Source organism: Onychomys torridus, unplaced genomic scaffold (assembly GCF_903995425.1).
Source record: "Onychomys torridus unplaced genomic scaffold, mOncTor1.1, whole genome shotgun sequence".
In the NCBI taxonomy this organism is placed as follows: domain Eukaryota; kingdom Metazoa; phylum Chordata; class Mammalia; order Rodentia; family Cricetidae; genus Onychomys; species Onychomys torridus.
This window is the reverse complement of record NW_023412757.1, coordinates 2,321-21,240: the sequence shown is the minus strand read 5'-3', so window position 1 is coordinate 21,240 and position 18,920 is coordinate 2,321. Positions and strand designations below refer to the sequence as shown.

General features: G+C 39.1%; 1 protein-coding gene across 1 annotated transcript; it reads left to right on the top strand.

Annotated features, from left to right (window-relative positions):
• Positions 1-1,551: 1,551 nt before the first annotated feature.
• On the top strand, positions 1,552-18,081 carry LOC118575859 (GPI inositol-deacylase-like; the record flags this gene model as incomplete). The annotated part of the gene is made up of 10 exons (XM_036176234.1): positions 1,552-1,635; positions 4,437-4,483; positions 6,131-6,182; positions 9,995-10,072; positions 13,179-13,254; positions 14,913-14,986; positions 15,084-15,135; positions 15,767-15,833; positions 16,246-16,354; positions 17,962-18,081. Coding segments are annotated over 10 exons (759 nt in total), but the record flags the coding sequence as incomplete, so codon positions are not given.
• Positions 18,082-18,920: the final 839 nt, after the last annotated feature.

Below are 18,920 nucleotides of genomic sequence, written 5' to 3'. Positions count from 1 at the left end.
ACTTTTAAAAACAAATCACACAGTTTTCCCATGATTTAATAATAAATATTGAATCTGTTCAACTAATTTCTCATAAATTTGGACCCTTTTTCTTTGTTTTTCAATTTATTCAGTTGAGGCTCCAAATGAGGCCATACATCACTATTGTTTGATATGTCTGATTCCTCTTCAATATATTTTTCTTTATTTTCTTTGAAATTTATTGACAAAGTATCAGTCAGTTTTTATGATTTTATCTCATATTGGTTTGATTTTGCTGATTGCTTTTCTGTGGCTGTTCCGTAGGTTCCTTTGCCAGCCACTCCCAAGACTTAGTAATTTGATCTAAATGCCTCATAGATTCAATTTTTTATTAGTTATTTTTTTTCTTTTCCTAGGCTTTCTTCCCGAGATATGAACAGTTAGTAGGGAAGGTCTGAATTAATTAATGTAGGAGGATACAAAAATGATGATATTCTATTTCTGTTTCATTTATTGATTAGGATACTGCAGAGAAAAATTTCCCCTTATCTACTAAATTTGTCAAAAGGAAAGAATAACAAATGCTTGACTTTTGGATTTTTCCTTGTATGTGCTAGATTGGAGTTGGCCTGGTAGTGCTCCTCCTGGGCGAATGCTGTTTACTCATGTGTATAAATGTTAGTATTCCTCCTGGGCGACTGCTGTTTACTCATGTGTATAAATATGTTTGCATCCCTTCAGTTCATTGATCCTAAAGTTGCTCTTTGCCTGACAAGTTGAAGCCGTTTCAAGTCTGGCTCTTGATCTTTGCAATCCCGCTACTTAATTCTAGTCTCTGTTACGTCCTCATGGACAGTGTGACAAAATGTTTCAGCTCATTTTTTGCCTCTCCTGCTCAGTTGGTTGAATTTGTGATTTACTTAAAGAATTGTTTTATTTAGGAAACGTTACCTGCAAACCATAACCTGGCTTTTCGGTAGCCAGAGTGGTTAAAAGTTCAAATATCACAGCCATGCATGGTGGTGCAGACCACACCTTTAGTCCCAGCACTTGGGAGGCAGAGGCAGGAGGGTGGCCGACGGTCTAAGGCCAGCGTGATTCACAGGGCCAATCCTGGAGCAGCCATTGCTATGAAATGAAACCCTGTCTCAACAAAACAATAAAAACAGTAAACAAAGGGAAATCCTCACACCCGTGAATGCGGTAACCCTGATGCTTCCAGGACAGTTCTGTGACTACTGGGTCTTTAATCTTTTCCCTCTTTATCCTTTACCTTTCATTCCTAGCCAGTCGGTTCTTAGTAACAGCAATAATATAGAATTTATTCTTGTTACCGTGATTTTTTGTTTGTTTTTTGTTGTGTTTGTTTTGGTTTTTCAAGACAGGGTTTCTCTGTAGCTTTAGAGCCTGTCCTGGACTAGCTCTGTAGACCACCAGGCTGGCCTTGAACTCACAGAGATCCTCCTGCCTCTGCCTCCCGAGTGCTGGGATTACAGGCATGCGCCAGCACCGCCTGGCTACCGTGATTGTTTCGAATGATGAAATTACTCCCTCATTACAGTTAAATTGTTTTTTTTTTCTCTTTTTTAGGAATCTGATAAGATTTATTTCACATTTCCTCTTGCAAATCATAGGAAAACCTACACTCACGCCTACTGTCAGAGCACCATGCTGGTAAGACAGTTGGCACGTTTCATTCAAATTTGAAAACCTGTTGTTCATCCTTTAACTACTGGTCTAATAAGACTTCAGTCAGGTGAAAACACTCGTTTGGAACAGTGTCTTGACTGAGAATTATTAGGCACAGTTTATCTATAACTGATGTTGTGCTAGTGACTTCTACATTTGAGTCTTCCATCCCGTTCTACCTTAGATCTCTCTATATTCGGGATGAGGAATTGAACTTTTGTTAGTGTTTAAAGAGTAAGTGTAGCTGGCGAAGCTGTCTGAATGGAGTTTTAGGAAATGAACCTTGTTTTACTATTTGATCACATCCTAAAATACAGATGCTTTTTATACCAGATGTTCTTTAGGACAGTAGAGTGACCATGATACAGGTTTACACTGTCAAAGCAATGGCTTTTTCTTTTTAATAAATACCTGCCTCCATCAGTCACTGGATTCGGAGACTCAAACACTGGGCTGAGCTCAGTTGTCCGGCTGAGGAGAGGGAGAAGGGACTGTAGGAGTCGGGTGGGAGGGGTGTCAAGGACATCAGAGGGAAAACCTGGCTCATGGGAAACTCACAGAGTCTGAGTGACAAAGAACCAGAGAGCCCTGCATGGGACTGACCTAGGCCCTCTGCATGTGTGTGGCAGTTGGTGTCAGCTTGGTCTTATGGTGGGACTCTTGGCAATGGGAGCCGGGCTGTTCCCTGGTGCTGTTATCTGGCTTGTGGGAACCTATTCCTCATGCTGGATTGCCCTTGTCCAGCCTGAGTACAGGGGGAGGTGCTCAGTCTTAGGCATCTTGATAGGCCATGCTTTGCTGAAAGCCCATGGCAGAGGCCGGCCCCTTTCCTACCCAAATACTGGAGAATGAGTGGATTGAGGGGGAGGGAGGAGGAACGGGAGGACAGGAAGGATGGGGGAGGCTGTGGTCAGGGTTAAAATAAATTAATTAATAAAAATAAAATAAATAAATAAATGCTGCTAAATACACATACACGAACTTGGTTCTATACAGACCAGACTAGCAGGGCTCTTATTGTAAGGATGATGTACAAATTTATGAAATTTCCTTTTTTAAAAAAACTGTTGTACATGTTGGTGTGAATGAGAATGGCCCCATAGGCTCATAGATTTGAATACTTAGACCTGAGTAGGTGGAACTGTTTGGGGAGGGTTCGGAGGTGTGGCCTTGTTGGACGAGATATGTCATAGGGTACACTTCAAGTTTTTAAAAGCCCATGCCATTCCCGGTTGGCGCACTCTGCCTGGGCTTGTAGATGGGGATGTGAGCTCTTAGCTACTGCTCCAGCATCACGCCTGCCTGCCTGCCTGCCTGTTGCCGTGGTCCCCTCTGGGATGGCCATGGACTCCAACCCTCAGGAACGGTTTGAGCCCCAAATTAAATGCTGTCTTCTATAAGTTGCTTTGGTCATGGTGCTCTGTCAGAGCAGGAGAAAAGGAACTAAGTCAGTTGAGTTGTATTAATTATCATAAGGTATATGCGATTTACTTTCTTTTCAATTTTATTGTAGAACTTGTAAGCCTATTTAAGAAAGGAAATATATGATAATGAATTATTTTATAACCAGCACACAGTTTTTAAAAATCACAAGCATTCTGCCTTTCTGACTTCGTTTATTCCTGACTTGTAAGTTCTGGAGTTGTAAGTGCCAGTTAATAACCACACTGACCTGCAGCTCTGGCCTGTCCTCCTGCTTCAGAGTGTCTCATTATTGTCTTGAGGAACCGGAATTATATAAGCATTTTGCCTACAGAGAGAGGAGAGAAATACTTACTTGTCATTTTCCCTTATCCTTAAAAAAACAGAAGGCCATCTTTTACTTATTTTTTTATGAGATCAGAGACTGACTGCCTGACTCATCATTTTCTCTGAGACTGTAACTTTTTTGGCCTCAGAATGGACTTTATAAACATCAGTTCAATGAAAGGATTGATCTCATCATTGTTTTATCTGCGATTGTAAGGCAGCTTAGAGTTGCCTCGACAGTGCCCCACCCACATCATCCTGCACTCTGGTGGGATTTCAGTAGCATCAGATCCTGGATATCACTTTTGCTTCCAGGACAGCTGAAGTAAAAGTCTCAAGTGGTAGTGCTTTTAAACTAACCAAAGCTAAATGTAGGATGCTGTGCTTCAAACAAACGAATAAACAAAAAAAAAAAAAAAAAAAAAAAAAGGAAGAAAGGCAGTCCATTTTATAGCATCTAATTCTGTGCTGATGAGGAGGAAGTAGAGGCTACCTTCAGGGTCCAGCCTCTGCAGTTGGGTTTTAGACTAAACACATGCCTGGTGATACAGAAGTTATGTTCTGGTAGTCAGACGAGAATGTAGATAATAACGTAAAAAGCTGTGTGTAGGCTAACTTTTAAATTTGAAGGTATTTGTTTTTAACTTCCTGACTGTAGGTGTTTGTTTCTAGAACAGTCATACTTACTTTGGATAGAAGGCAGGTCACACTATATGTAACCCACATGGACATTGTGAGGCTGGAAGTTTGGGGCGGCAGTTAGAAATACTTAGGTCATGGGCTGTACAAATGCCCTGAGGCCACTCTCATGCTGCTCTGTGAGTCAATTGCTCATCTAGTTAGTAGTTTACTCTTGACCTGCCCTTGACCTGTGTGTCTTTTAAGAACGTATTGGACGTTCCTTAGTCACAAACCACCACTTTCTTTTCCTTGATCCTAACTATTGATGTTTCTATATATCATATCTATAGATGACATAAAAGGAAAGTATTAGAGATGTTTGTTTTATATCATTGTTTTCTGTTATTAACCAACAGGATACAAATAGTTGGATTTTTGGCTGCATAAACAGCACATCTATGTGGTAAGTTTTTTGAACCACTTGTTCATTTTTCTTACCATGAACAATGCTTAGAAGTTAAAAATTCAGAATAGGTATATGTGTACATGCGTGTGACACACACACACACACACACACACACACACACACACACACTAGTTTTTTTTCTCTTTGGTTTTTGAGTAAGGTCCCATTCTGTAGCCCAGGCTGTCCTGGAACTTACTGTGTAGCTCTGGATGGCCTGAAACTCACTGTTATTCTCCTGCATCAGCTTCCCCAGTGCTGAGATTATAGATGTAAACCACAACAAATGGCCAGAAGGGCTTTGTATGCTCATCATATGTTTGTTTTACTGCTATATCAAATTGTAATTTTTATATTTTAAATTTGGATTACTCTGTGTGTGTTATACATGCCCATGTGTGTACATGCATGCGTGTTTGTGCTCTATGTGTATATGTGCTGTGTGTGTGTGCATGTGTGCTCGAGCACACATGCCATGGTGTATGTATAAAGTTCAGAGGACAGCTTTGGGAACCGGGTCTCCTCTGTCATTCTGGGTTCAGGCTGCCAAGCTCTTACTGTAAATTCCTTTTCCCACTGACTCACCTCACTGGTCCTGACGTTGTTTTAAATGATAATAAAAGGAGATTTATAACTAGAAACTTTTTTTAGACATTTAACTGATCGATTGTTAGGAAAAACTAATAGTTTTTTTTAACCAAGGGAATTTATGGACTTGTATACATCACAACTATACAGTCTCTCTCCCCTCCAGGACTGCAGATGGTTTTTCTATAGACTGCATACATCACAACTATACAATCTCTCCAGTTTTTCTATAGACTACATACATCACAGCTATACAGTCTCTACCTTCCAGGGCTGCAGATGGTTTTTCTATAAACTATATATGCCACAACTATACAATCTCTCCTCTCCGGGGCTGCAGATGGTTTTTCTGTATAGCCTACATATTACACAACTATACAGTCTCTCCCCTCTGGGACTGCAGATGGTTTTTCTGTATAGCCTACATATTACACAATTATACAGTCTCTCCCCTCCAGGGCTGCAGATGGTTTTTCTGTATAGCCTACATATGCCACAACTATACAGTCTCTTCTCTCCAGGGCTGCAGATGGTTTTTCTGTATAGCCTACATATTATACAATTATACAGTCTCTTCTCTCCAGGGCTGCAGATGGTTTTTCTGTATAGCCTACATATTACACAACTATACAGTCTCTCCCCTCCGGGGCTGCAGATGGTTTTTCTGTATAGCCTACATATTACACAACTATATAGCCTCTCCTCTCCAGGGCTGCAGATGGTTTTTCTGTATAGCCTACATATTACACAACTATACAGTCTCTCCTCTCCAGGGCTGCAGATGGTTTTTCTGTATAGCCTACATATTACACAACTATACAGTCTCTCCCCTCCGGGGCTGCAGATGGTTTTTCTGTATAGCCTACATATTACACAACTATACAGTCTCTCCCCTCCGGGGCTGCAGATGGTTTTTCTGTATAGCCTACATATTCCACAACTATACAGTCTCTCCCCTCCGGGGCTGCAGATGGTTTTTCTCTTTCCTCTGAAGTTTCTTTGTAAATTATAATGCTTGCACATTTCTCCTCTAATTATACCTTCATATTTATTTCAAAGCCGGCAGGGGGTTGATTTATCATGGAAAGCTGAGCTGCTGCCAACAATTAAGGTAAATGATAGCTTTAGAATTGTGGATTTAGGTAAAATAATTCAGCTGGTAGACATTTTAGAATGTGCTCTTTTTAAAAGTCTCAGGAGTCTTTTCTTTGGAAATACGTTTGATGAGGAGTGTAGCAGACAGTTAGCTGTGTTTTGTTCATTTTTCAGAGATTAAAAGCTAAGTTGACAACTTACTGTTGCAACATCATTTACTGAAGTAGCAGGGAGAATTTTAAAGTTCTTTTTGGGGGGGGAGGGGTGGCAGGGGGCGGGGTGGAATATGCTTAAATGGTTTGTTCTTAAACTTTCAACTGGTTAATGTATTCTGTTGAGAATTCAGTTTGGGAGGAAGGACCTTGCATTGGGCAGTGAGTATTTCAGAGAGACGCTGAGTAATTTTCTAGATTACATCACATTGTAGTTAAGCAATTGGGAAACTCTTGGATCTAGTTCTCCAGGGTGGTAAATCACAACATGAAGTTACTTAATAATTGTTAGTGATTTCTTTAAGTGACTCTGGTAATTTAGCAAGTCTTTTTTAAAAAACAAAACAAAACAACAAAAAGACTAATTTGTATATTCTCAAAGTCTATTATGAAAAACACAATATAAGTCTGTAATTTGTTGAAAATATCTGTTCTGATTTCCAATTGTCCAATAATTTACAGTCTCATCTGGGTTTGGTGGTTTCAGTTTCCAAGTTAAATCCATCCCTTAAAATAAAACATACTTTTCCAATGAACTCAGTCGTGAAACGGAAGACATCTAGCTGGCCCCAGTCCTCTCCCATTGATACCAGTTGAGTATTTTTTTTCTCGCTGATACTAATTTCTTTATTGAGAGAGCAGTACTGGGGACTGCCCTCCAGTCACGTCCCCTCCATCACGGGGGTCACATCCTCAGCCTCTTGCTTTTTATTTCTGAGGTGGGGGAGGGACCACAGTAAGCGTGCATCCTGCCCTTGAATTCTTTAATAGCCCGAGTGGGCTTCGAACCCACGCTCGCTCCTCCAGCCTTAGTCGCCTGAGTGGCCGGAGTGTTAAAGTGTGTAAACAAGTAACTCGGTGTTCATTGTACTGTAAGAGAGCAACTTTAAAAGAAGCATCATGTCAGGGGAATAGTCACCTAACAACTCTGGTTGGTGTTTGTTTTGTTTCGTTTCGTTCGTTTATTTTTTGCTTTGGTTGCTCTTTGGTATACGAATATGATTTGTGTTTGTAAAACAAATGTATAAAGAAGCAATTTTACTCAAAAGCATCTTTAAAAGGAATCCATCCTTGGGTCTTTCCTGATGTTCCAGGCAAAAGCCAACCAAAGAGAGGTATCAGGATTGATCTGATTGTAGAAGTGTATCTCAGTCTCTTGAGATGCAATGAGTACTCCCTTCAGTTTCCAGCTTGGAAATTCTATCGATTTTATAATTTCCAGGAGGAATGAGTAGCTAAAGACCTTATAAAACATACTCTGCCCCTGCTCTTTAAATGCATTTCCTAGCTGGGTGTGGTGCACGTCTGTAACCCAGTGTTCAAGAAGCAGAGGCAAGGAAGACAGCCAAGCATTCATGGCGGCCGGGCAGCATAGTGCGGACTTGTCTTTGTATCATGAGAATGGTTCTCAAAACATGTAAACTGCACAAGTAAATACTGTTGTTGTTGTTTTTGTTTTTAATAAATCTACAAAGACCGAAAAATGTCTTTACCAAATGGTAAGCCCATATTTGTTCTTAATTTAGGAATCAGATGTCTGGATAGCCAGAAAACAAGCTGTTCCAGTTGTCTTCTCTGTGTATCTGGCTGTCCTAGAACTCACTCTGTAGACCAGGCTGGTCTCGAACTCAGAGATCCAGCAGCCTCTCACTGTCTGCTTTTTAATAGTGATTTCTGGAAGAGAAGATTACAGCGTTCTTCAGTCTAGGCCTTTTAAGTTTAAGATAATATTAAACACAAACAAGCTTTTCCATTATACTAACAAGTTTTGTATAATGTACTAGTGATTTTTAAGTAGTACAGTTTCCCCTTTTTTTTTTTGGTTTTTTTGAGACAGGGTTTCTCTGTGTAACTTTACGCCTTTCCTGGATCTCACTCTGTAGACCAGGCTGGCCTTGAACTCACAGAGATCTGCCTGCCTCTGCCTCCCGAGTGCGGGGAATAAAGGCATGTGCCACCACCACCTGGCCACAGTTTTCTTTTAAACCATAAAAATGAGGGAATAAAGCAAAGTATGGTGGCTCATGCCATATGTGATCCACAGGAAGCTCAAGGCCAGCCTCGTGTGTTTCCAAAAGTTAATAATAAGTAAATAAGCTAGCATAGGCCATCATGAAGGCAAGGGTGCTTGTTCAAAGGGAAAAACAATGCTTGTTGAGACTTAACAAAGCTCTTAAAGATTCCTCTAAGTTTTTCCCCTGAATAAAAATGTCCTGAAAGATCTCAGACTCACACTGCTTGCTTAGTTTCCTCCATGTGACCAGCACTGTAGTCCTGGGAATCACTATCAAATGCAACTTTCATTTCCTTAATTAGAACAGCACAACATTTTCAGACCAGGCAGTAATTTCTAAGTTGCCCTTTCTCTACATCAGAGGTATACAAATAAAGAAATGTGATGAAGTGATTAAGTGAAAATACTTCGTAGGTTTTATGCATATTAATGTCATCTGAACAGAGGTAACGTCATTAAAATCATCACTCTGAGAAGGCACCTCTGCCGACTGGACTTTAGTAAATGGGTGGAGTCCTCCAGTAAAATGTTATGAATTCTAAACTGCCGTTACTGAGAATCCGTGTTGAGTAGCTGTTAGAGCTGATCGCTACACAGAACAGGTCCGTTCTTCCTGACTGGTTTATCTTCAGGCTCTCTTCCCAGCTGCCTATAGTCTGTGTGGCACCTCAGTGCTCTTGTTAAGACGTTTGTGGCTTGGCTGGGCTTCTGGTCAGGCTGGTCACTTCCTCAGGGTTTTAGTTCTGGCCTGTGTCCTACTTCCTCACACTGGTGTTCAGGAAGAGAGCCAAGAAAACAAATGTCTGTGGAAACAATGTTTCCCGCGTATTATATTCATTCCGATTCTATAGCTACTTCCAGACATAAAACTGGGTTGAAAACTGTGTTTGGAATCTTGGCAAATATTAAAAAGGCTAGTCTCCAACCGGTCCATTCCCCAAATATAGATATACAATCTGGTTTTAATTTTTATGTAGTAGAACAAATTATAGTTGTTCGTTTGGTGGAATGTATCATTAGCTCTGTGCTTTGTCATATACTAAATAAATGTTATTGGATGGTGTTTGCATATTACTCAGTGACTCTGCTACTTTCGATAAGTCAGAATCCCTGGAGATTAAGTTGTAACTTTTCCATCACATTTAGCAACTTTGGAATGTTCTTTGTCATTGACTGCCAATAAATGTAGAAATACTACCATAATGCTCTCAGTAATAGATAGCCAAAGTACAAAAGAAACACACCACATTTGGAGATAGTTATACAAAATCATTAATTGTAATGTTAAACATCATTTTTTCAATCTGAAGAGATATTTCAAGGAATATTTTAGGTGCTTTATGTTTAACAGTAGTTATAAATTTGTCTTTGTAGGATTATTGATCTGGGAATATAAATTTGGATATAAATTTGTGTTTGTGTGGGGGGTGTGAGGATATGCTGAAAGTTAAATTCAGGGCCTCATGCCTATTAAGTGAGTGGTTTAAGAGATGATTTTTAAAATTACTACTTGAGAAACGAGTTTCTGTGATTTTTCTTTGCCATGCATTCATCTTCGCCTCGGAAATAAAAGTGACTCTGTATCTTGGCCTTTACTTTCAGTCTCTGACGTTACGACTCCAGGACTATCCATCCCTGTCCCATATTGTTGTCTACGTACCATCTGTCCATGGAAGTAAGGTAACAGATAGGCTAAGGTCTTTCTGGAGTGCATGGAGGATGCTCATGGGAATCCGCTTTCTGATGATTTCCAAATAGGTTCAGGGTTATCTAAAACGATGGCCAGTGTGGTGATCCACTTGACATCACGTCATTAGGTTATCCACTCCCCTTGAACTACGCAGAATAACTACAGATCTTTTTGTGCCAAACTGGCTTCAGTTTGTTCGTCTTTCCAAACTGTTACTTGCTGGATACCATTTTATGTACAAGGTATCGGGAATTAATAGGAAATACAGAAAGGATCTCCCTGATTTTCATCCTATTCTGTAAGAAGGAAAAAGAGCAATGTCAGATGAGAAAACACACATTTTTTAAATGCACAGAATGCAAGTCAGCGTATAACAAGCCCATGGAAAGTGCAAACACAGTAATATCACTGAGGAAGTCAGCATGGCTTTAGGGAGGTGATGATGAACAGCTGTAGGGAAGATTTAAGGAATCCTGTGGGAAAGGAGAATATCCTAGATCGTTTCTGTCAAGCCCCAAGTTACTACCATGTGTGACTATTTAAATTTAAACCAATTTAAATAAAAATCCAAATTTCAGTCTCTGTACTGTACACACTCCAGAAACTCAGTAGCAGCATGGCTATAAAAACTGTAATCAACAGTTCTCCAATACAAAAATCCAAACAAAACACAATACCATGAGTGAGGAAGCATGGTGTGGAAATGAGTGAATAAGTAAATAACTTGGCCAGGCCAGCCTTTTGAAAGGTAGCGTAATCGTGGACAGAAATGCAGAAACACTGTTCTCGGCAGTGCTGAGGAATTGCTGACTGAAGCCGTGGACAGAGACAACAGGAAGCCGTTAGATCTTTCACTGAAAGCAGTACTGGCCTCATCTGTTTGTGGTGGAGGAGTGACCACCGCTGTAGGAGTTTTGAGGGGCTGTAGTAGTGGGGTGGAGGTGGGCATTCAAGGTGGGAGAGCATTACATAGAGGAAAGTGTAGAGGGAGAAGCCCCGTTCCCCATTCTCCTTGTAGACCAGCAGACGGACCCTTGGAGGTCCAGCCCAAGCGAGGCTCCTTTCCTGCTTTCCCACACTCCCCCAGCCATCCACACGATACTTTTGGATGGTGCTCTGGGGAATATTCATATTACTCTGCGTTCTAATCATTTGCTAGTGTTTCGATTGTCCCCAGCGTACTGGGAACTCTGAGGTTAACAGCCCCATACGTTGTTCCCCACACTTTGCACCTCTGATCTGCAGTGACTGCCACATTAAACACTTAAACAAAAACGCAGAGTTCCTTGAGTAAGAAAGTGGATGAGATTTGTGATGAAAATAATTAGGGAAATTTAGAAGAAAGTAGGGAAGGATAAGGGGCGTAGCTGCGGGTCATCTCGAAGACTGAGTCCCACAGTCCCTGTAAGCTGGGTTCATTGTTTTGTTTTGCTCAGCTCAAGTGAGAGGTAATTCAGCATCTTCAGTACTAAACGCTCTCTTTAAGGGTTTTCCTGTCAGGTCAGTTGGTTTTGAATGAATCTAACATCTTTCCCAAATGAGCCCTTCTGTAAATAGATAGTTGTAACAGACTAATGAATACGTAGTCTGTCTTAGGATGCTCCGGAAAGTATCACTGCTCTCTATGCTGTTTCTCACTCACTGGAATGAAAATTTAGATCTTTGATTTCTGCGTACAAAAAGTGGAGTCAATGGATAGCTTTAAGATTTGGGAACTATAGTGTGGAACGAGCTGCATCCCCCTGGCCCCCATCAAAACCAAACAAGCCCAGATGCTGGCTGACTTCAGATATTTTAGAAAGAGACCTTTGGGTTCTGCCTTTCTTGGTTAAGGATTTGTTTCATCATGCAGAGCTAAGAGCACAGCCAAATTTTAAAATAATAAAAAGAAATTCTAGTTTTTTTAAATACCTTTAGATAGAATGACTGAAATTGCTTTTAAAAACTGCTTCCCTATCTCAGGATTCACCCCAAAGAGCTTTGTAACAATATAAATAATCCTGTTCAATAAATGGTTTTTGGTCTTTGAGTAGCTCTTTTCTGAAGTGGACGGAGTTCTTGTTGGCTTGAGAGGAGGGTTGGAAGCAGACACTTAGCACACAGTCTTTTTCTTCCTGTGTTCCACACATGCGGACAGGTCTGATGGAGTCTCCCGCACCTGTTTTCCAATGTCAGAGACAACTGAGAGTCAGTCCATCTGTGAGTGAAGGAATAGCGTGGCTGAGATACCTAGGGTGGAGTCGTCACAAAAGCCCAGGGTGGACTCTGGTGGCTTCCGTTCTCTCGAGACAGCAAACTGTCTTCTGACTGTTGTGAGGATTATATTCATGCTTCCATCACCTCCTACTGGTGAGGTGATGGAATAATTCTGTGCTGATGTGGTTATTTATATCTCTGTGCCTTTCCAGAAACTGCTCCTTCTGTAGATAGCTGAGACAGAGTTTCCTACACACGTCTAGAAATGTTATTAAAAAAAGAAATGTTGTCAAAATAAAACTTGTAATGGCATGCCACAGTCTAGGTTTCCTTTTGTGAAAAGCACACTTTTTGGTAAGTGAGAATTCATTTTTTCCATTTTCTGCAATAGCTGGCTGATAGGTAATATTCTCATATAAACAGCATTAGCGATAGATGAGTGACTAAGAATGCCTTTGGAAGCCTGATTAAACTATAGATACTTAAAAATTACAAGACTTAATAAAAAAAAATTGTAAGTAACAAAGTTACATTTTCCTTCTGACTAGGAAAGTACTCAGAGACATATTATCTAAATCCTTAATTAATCTTCAATTATCTTTGCATCTCAGTGCTTTAATCAACCCTTTAATACTCTTCCTCTGAAAGGCATTTTATTATGTTATAATAAAACTTTGCAATGAATTTGTTACATACATGGCCTTCTGATAATTGGATGTATTTGATAAGAAACTGCTTACGCAATCCTCTCAGCATAGCACCTGCTGGAGGAGTTCTTGCCAGAGCTACTGTATAATCAGTGTTGCTTCCTCCAGAGCTGAAGTCTGCTTTCCACACAAACAGCAAGATTTTTACTGAGTGGAATTCTGTATTTTCTAATAAATCAATGTCATATCTCAGTTTGTCGTAGATTGTGAATTCTTTAAAAAAGAAACAAGATCCATACAGCTTCCTGTAACTCACCTTTTTTCCTTTGGTAAGTAGTTTGTCTTTGAAGCTTAAGCATAGCTTTTAACGGTGCAAATTTATTTTTGCCAGTCATGAATATGAAATATTAGTATGTTTCAAGGATAGTTCTTAGGAAACTACGTGGTCAGGTTCAGTGGTTTGATCCTCACTAAATACTGGGCCAGCAGTCACCGAGAAGTGAACTCTAATGGGATGTTGCTTACTTACTTCACTGTTGCTGTGATAAGGCATCATGACCAAGGCAACTTATAAAACAAAGTGTGTAATTAGAGACCGTAACGGCCAAGCAAAGGCATGGAGGCTGGAACTGTAGCCGAAAGTGTAAGTGTTCCGCTCCCGTGTTCCTCCAGTGGTTCCTGTAGTTCATGTCAGTTCCTCAGTCTTCCGTGGCCTCCATCCCGTGGAAACATTTCAAGGGTACTGAGTTACTTATAGAGCATCTCTTCATTTGGATTTAATACTGTGGCATTTTCATTTTGAGCTTACATAGTTTTGCCAAGAACACCACAGAGCTCATGTGCCTGCCTCATGTGTCAGAGTGCATGATGTTAATGAACCTCATTACTGTGGTGGTAATTTTGACCTTTGGGTAATTAAGGTGGTACCTGGCAGACGCCTCTACTGTGCAGTTACTGCTTTTCCTTTACTGTTAATAAGTATCTTGGAGGAAATAATTTGAAAAAATGTGCAACTCATTAATTTTAGCATACAACGCCACTTATTCTTTAGTAAGTAAGGACTCCTGCAGTCTTCATTTATTGAAATCCTGTCTGAGATGGAGTTGCCTCGTCTGTCTTATTAATTTGTTTATTTTTAATGGTATAGATTAGTGAATGTATATTTGGGGTGGGGGCCTAGCTTTGTGGTGGAGTGTGCTTACTTAGTGTGGATATTTTATTCATGGAGTTATAAGGTAATACTAGTGTTGGACATGCCTTTGTTTGCGTTGTTCCAACCTTGGGTTTAGGGGCTCTTTTAACTTGGTTGCTGTCCCTGTTAGTATGCTGCATCCTTCATACATGTACACATAAACACACACACACACACACACACACACACGCACGCACGCACGCACGCACGCACGCATGCACGCATGCACGCACGCACGCATGCACGCACGCACGCATCCCTTTCGTGAAAAGAGGAGGTGTTGTTTGTGGTAGGAAACTTCCTTTAAGGTTTTTTTTTTCCTTCACCCTCCTGGCTCCCTATTTTTGGGGTACAAAATGCTCAGGAAAATCCAAAAGTAATGACTATGAATTACCTGTATCATTTAAAAAGCATGCTTTCTTTGGACAGCAAATCTTCCTTAAATTGGAGATAAGTACTTGAGTTTAAAAAAATCTCTTCAGTATCAGAAAGTCATTATCAATACTGTTTCATTCAGCATTTTCCACATGAGAATTTGGTTTTTAGCAGTTGCTTCCTACATCTCAGCAGTGAAAACCTGATTTAGATGCTCGTCCTGGTAGTCCAGAAGGCTTCACATTCAGCACACAGTCTCGCCTGGCCTTAAGCTCATCACCCCCACTGACATGCTACCACGTCAACAGATTTTCTCCTAATTTCAAAATTCTGTTATTAATTTTAAATGTTATTTAAGCAATCAGCCCGTTTTTGAAAATTCTCTGGTTTCTGAATAATACAGTCCTTTTCATTCAACAGGATTGTCTTCAAGGAAGGTGATACTAAATATGAGTGGCCTGTACTACAATATAGAGCTTCTGAACTTTGGGCAGGTAATTCTCATGAGTAGAACAGGAAGAATTGCATCTTCATTTGCTTTTTCATTTAACAAGTCAACTTTGGGTTTTTGTCTTTGTCAAACTTTATCAGATATACCAAGCGTTTAAAGTCAACGTGGTAAGCAAGTGCTCTGGAGGCAAAGGTGAGTGTACAGTATGACATCTGAAGAGCCAGCAAGTTCTTTGATGTTTCTAGAATGTTTCTAATTGCATCTCTTTTCTTTCATATATTTTATATGGAGTAAAATTAAATATGTGATCATGGGAAAATATTTCTGTTTTCAAGGGATTTAGCATAGACTTTTTCTTAATAGTAAACCATATTTCTGTGTTTAAAAGTACTGTATAATGCATGAACTGGCTCAGAAGATAAAGACTGGATCTCAATTCACAGAACGCACAAAGGTGGAAGAAGTGAATGACTCCATTAAGTCTGTCTGACCTCCATGCACCCACGTGTACTCACATGCAAGCATTATATACAACATAATAGTAATCAGAAATTTAAAAAAGGTTAAAGTACTGTAGATCTTTATGTCTTCTTACAGTTGCAACTTGAATTTAGCTGTTTAATTTTGTTTTAGGTTTCTTAGTACTACTAATATACCGTAATATCTTTTATGAGCCTAATATTCAATAATCCTTTTTATGTGCTATGACCAACACTGATCTTTTTGTAAAATGGGTAGTTTATATGTAGTTAGTAGTCTTATAGCCTGTGTACGAGTTAAGATAACGCACAGAGTAATGCTTCTCCCCTTTGTTTCTTAACAGAAGAAATAACTAGTATCTATAAACTTCATATCCCCTGGTCTTATGAAGATTCACTCACCATTGCACAGTGAGTATATGAGAGAACTGACTTTAAACTTTGGTGTTCTGTAGAAGTTTCTGTGTAAAGTAGAATCTGTGCTTTAGTTCATTTAAGTCATGTGCATTATTAGAGTTCCTCTTAGTACAGTGTATGTACTCTTCAATGTCCCGTCCATCCCTTGGGATAGATGTAGAGTAATCTGTTTAAAGAACAGAGCACTTAAGTCTTGCCCTGACATGAACATCTTACCCTTATCTCTGCCATTCCCCACGTGCCAGAGGCAGCAGCCAGATAGCTGCCGTGAGTGAATGTGCCCACTCGTGATAATGTGTCTACCCTCCTCTACATGACTTCATTGGATTGTGCTGGGAATTAACTGAGCCGTGGCTGTTTTCCAGCATTTCACATTTGAGGATTAACATTTCAATAATCTCTTTAGGGTTCCATCTTCCACAGAAATTTCTCTGAAGCTTCATGTTGCTCAGCCGGAAAATGACAGCCACGTGGCATTGTTAAAAATGTACACGTCATCTGACTGTCAGTATGAGGTAAGGCGTACCTTTGCATCATCAAGTATGGTTCAGTTACAGACAAGTAGAGGTCTTTTTCTCCATTAGTTGCAGATACATCGTGATGTGCAAGCCCATAAATATGAGAAATTAAACTGTTAAATAGTTTCCACTTTGCTTCTTTACAATATATTAGTATTTCTGTAAATAGACTGTTTGAGCATGTGAGCATCATATACAAGAAGAGGAAACTCATTATTCTAAATAATTAGAATATCATTATTCTAAATTTTAAATGTATTAAAAGGTTATCCTAAATTTTATTTTTATTTATTTATTTAGGTTTTTTGAGACAGGGTTTCTCTGTGTAGCTTTGTGCCTTTCCTAGAACTCTCTCTGTAGCCCAGGCTGGCCTCGAACTCACAGAGATCCTCCTGGCTCTGCCTCCTGAGTGTTGGGATTAAAGGCGTGCGCCACCACCGCCTGGCTATCCTAAATTTTAAAGCCCAGAATCAAGACTCCTTCATAAACTAAAGAGCTTCATTTAATTAGCTGCTATGCTTTACTATGGTAACAGATGTGGTGCATGCTGGTTTGTACCAGTCCTGGGTTAGTTTAAGGATCTCGCCTCTTACTACTTTTTAAAGATTTCTGTGCTTTTCAGCAGTGGTGCTATGACACTCTGGCTTATGTGAATACCTTATTCTTGGTTGGCATCCATAAGAGTTTGGATTCTGTAATAGGAGTAACTTCTTTAGGGTACAGTAGGGGATGGCAGAGTGGTGGAATCTGTTCTTGTGACCAAGTTTCAGGTGCACCTACCTATACAATGAATTACTTTGTATCTCATGGAACTCATGGATGATAGTTTGTAGATGTCTCTAACAGTAATGGATATTGCAGGTCTGCTGTGTTGTTCAGTTTGCAACTTTGTATTTCCAATATTAAAATGATAAGGAATGTGTTGTCTTGGGAGACAGAGGCAGGTGGATTTATGTGAGTTTGAGGCCAGTGTGGTCTACATAGTGAGTTCCAGGCCAGCCACAGAGAGAGCCTGTCTCCAAAAAAAAAAAAAAAAGAAAGAAAGAAAGAAAGAAAGAAAGAAAAAAAAATGTGCTATTAATTTGCCTTCAATACTGCATGCTTGCTAAGTGTCCATGTTTTTTTGAAAATCAATATTGCTATTTTCAGGAAGTCTATATTTTAGCAAGACAACATATTATAGCCATGTTGTAGATAAGTGTCATAACTTCCTTAAGAAATGCCTCCTTTCCTCAGATTTCTTAGTATCTAATATAGATTAAGGATGAGTTTTGTTTCATAGATATTATTTTGATTTAAATTATTTTAAACAACACGATCTCTTCATAACATATTGTGGTTAATTAAATATTCTAGCTATAAAGGATTGCCACCCACATACTGTGGCATTCATCCAATTGTCGAGGAGGCAGTGCACTGGGAAATATACAGAATAGTAAACTGAACTTCAGTTAATATGATGGTTTACAACATTCTTGAACATCTCTTGTGTAATTGTTCAAAAATCACCATACTTGAAAGGTATGCAGAAGAACTCAATTTAGTAAAACATGAGATGAGGTTAGGAAAAATAACCGTTTTTAAAAACAATTATTTTATCCTAGGTGACAATTAAGACTTCCTTCCCACAAATACTTGGACAGGTAAGAGAAACTCCATGCAAGTTGGTTGATTACTTATTGCCTTGTGATTTTGTAGGGATTTCAGTCTTTTTCTGTAAACCAGTAATTTTTAAAGTAGGACCACAAATATTAGTCTTTATCATTAGAACTTGTAGAATTGTACAATATTGATTAAGACAGAGAAATTAATAGAAATTAATACAACAGAATTTTTATTGCTGCTTTGGTTTTTGGAACTTTGTCTTTTATGTCTCAGACATACTACTTTCTTGAATCATAAGATAGTATCGATAATTTTGTACTTGGTCATGATTGTAATTCAATTCTTAAAATTGAGTTAGTAACATTTTTATATGCATTATCTCATTTGAGCCTTACAACAACCTTTTGGGAATTAGATTTCAATTATTGTAATGTTTTTGAACATAATAAAATTCAATTCATGTATAAATATATTTTATAAATCATGATTCTTCAAGTAAATTTTAGTTTGAGTTGTAAAATAGCATCATAAATACTTAAAAATTTATAAAGAGTTAAGGAACCAATTAAAAATTATTTCCTGTAATACAAAATAATTCCTGCTCTTATGTTTTCAAAGTATGCAAAAGACTCGTCATTTAGATAGCTTAGAGTGAAGGTAGACATTGGCTCTTATCTGTATCCCGTGGTCCATATTTCAGATTAGTGATGAGAAAATTCAAGTTACCTTAGTATGCAATAATCAAGTGAGTTATTCTAAAAAGAGGACAAAGTAACATTTACATTTAGATATAGAAACAAAGTAACATTTGTGTTTAGTTATGGAAATCTTTCTAAGTGTAAGATTACATTAGTGTCTCCAGATCAAAGGTCTATTCTTTTTTAAATAAAGAACGTGTGTTAAGTCCAAAATTACAAAATGGAAAAGCACGTGTTCTTCCTTCATCCTTAATTACTTG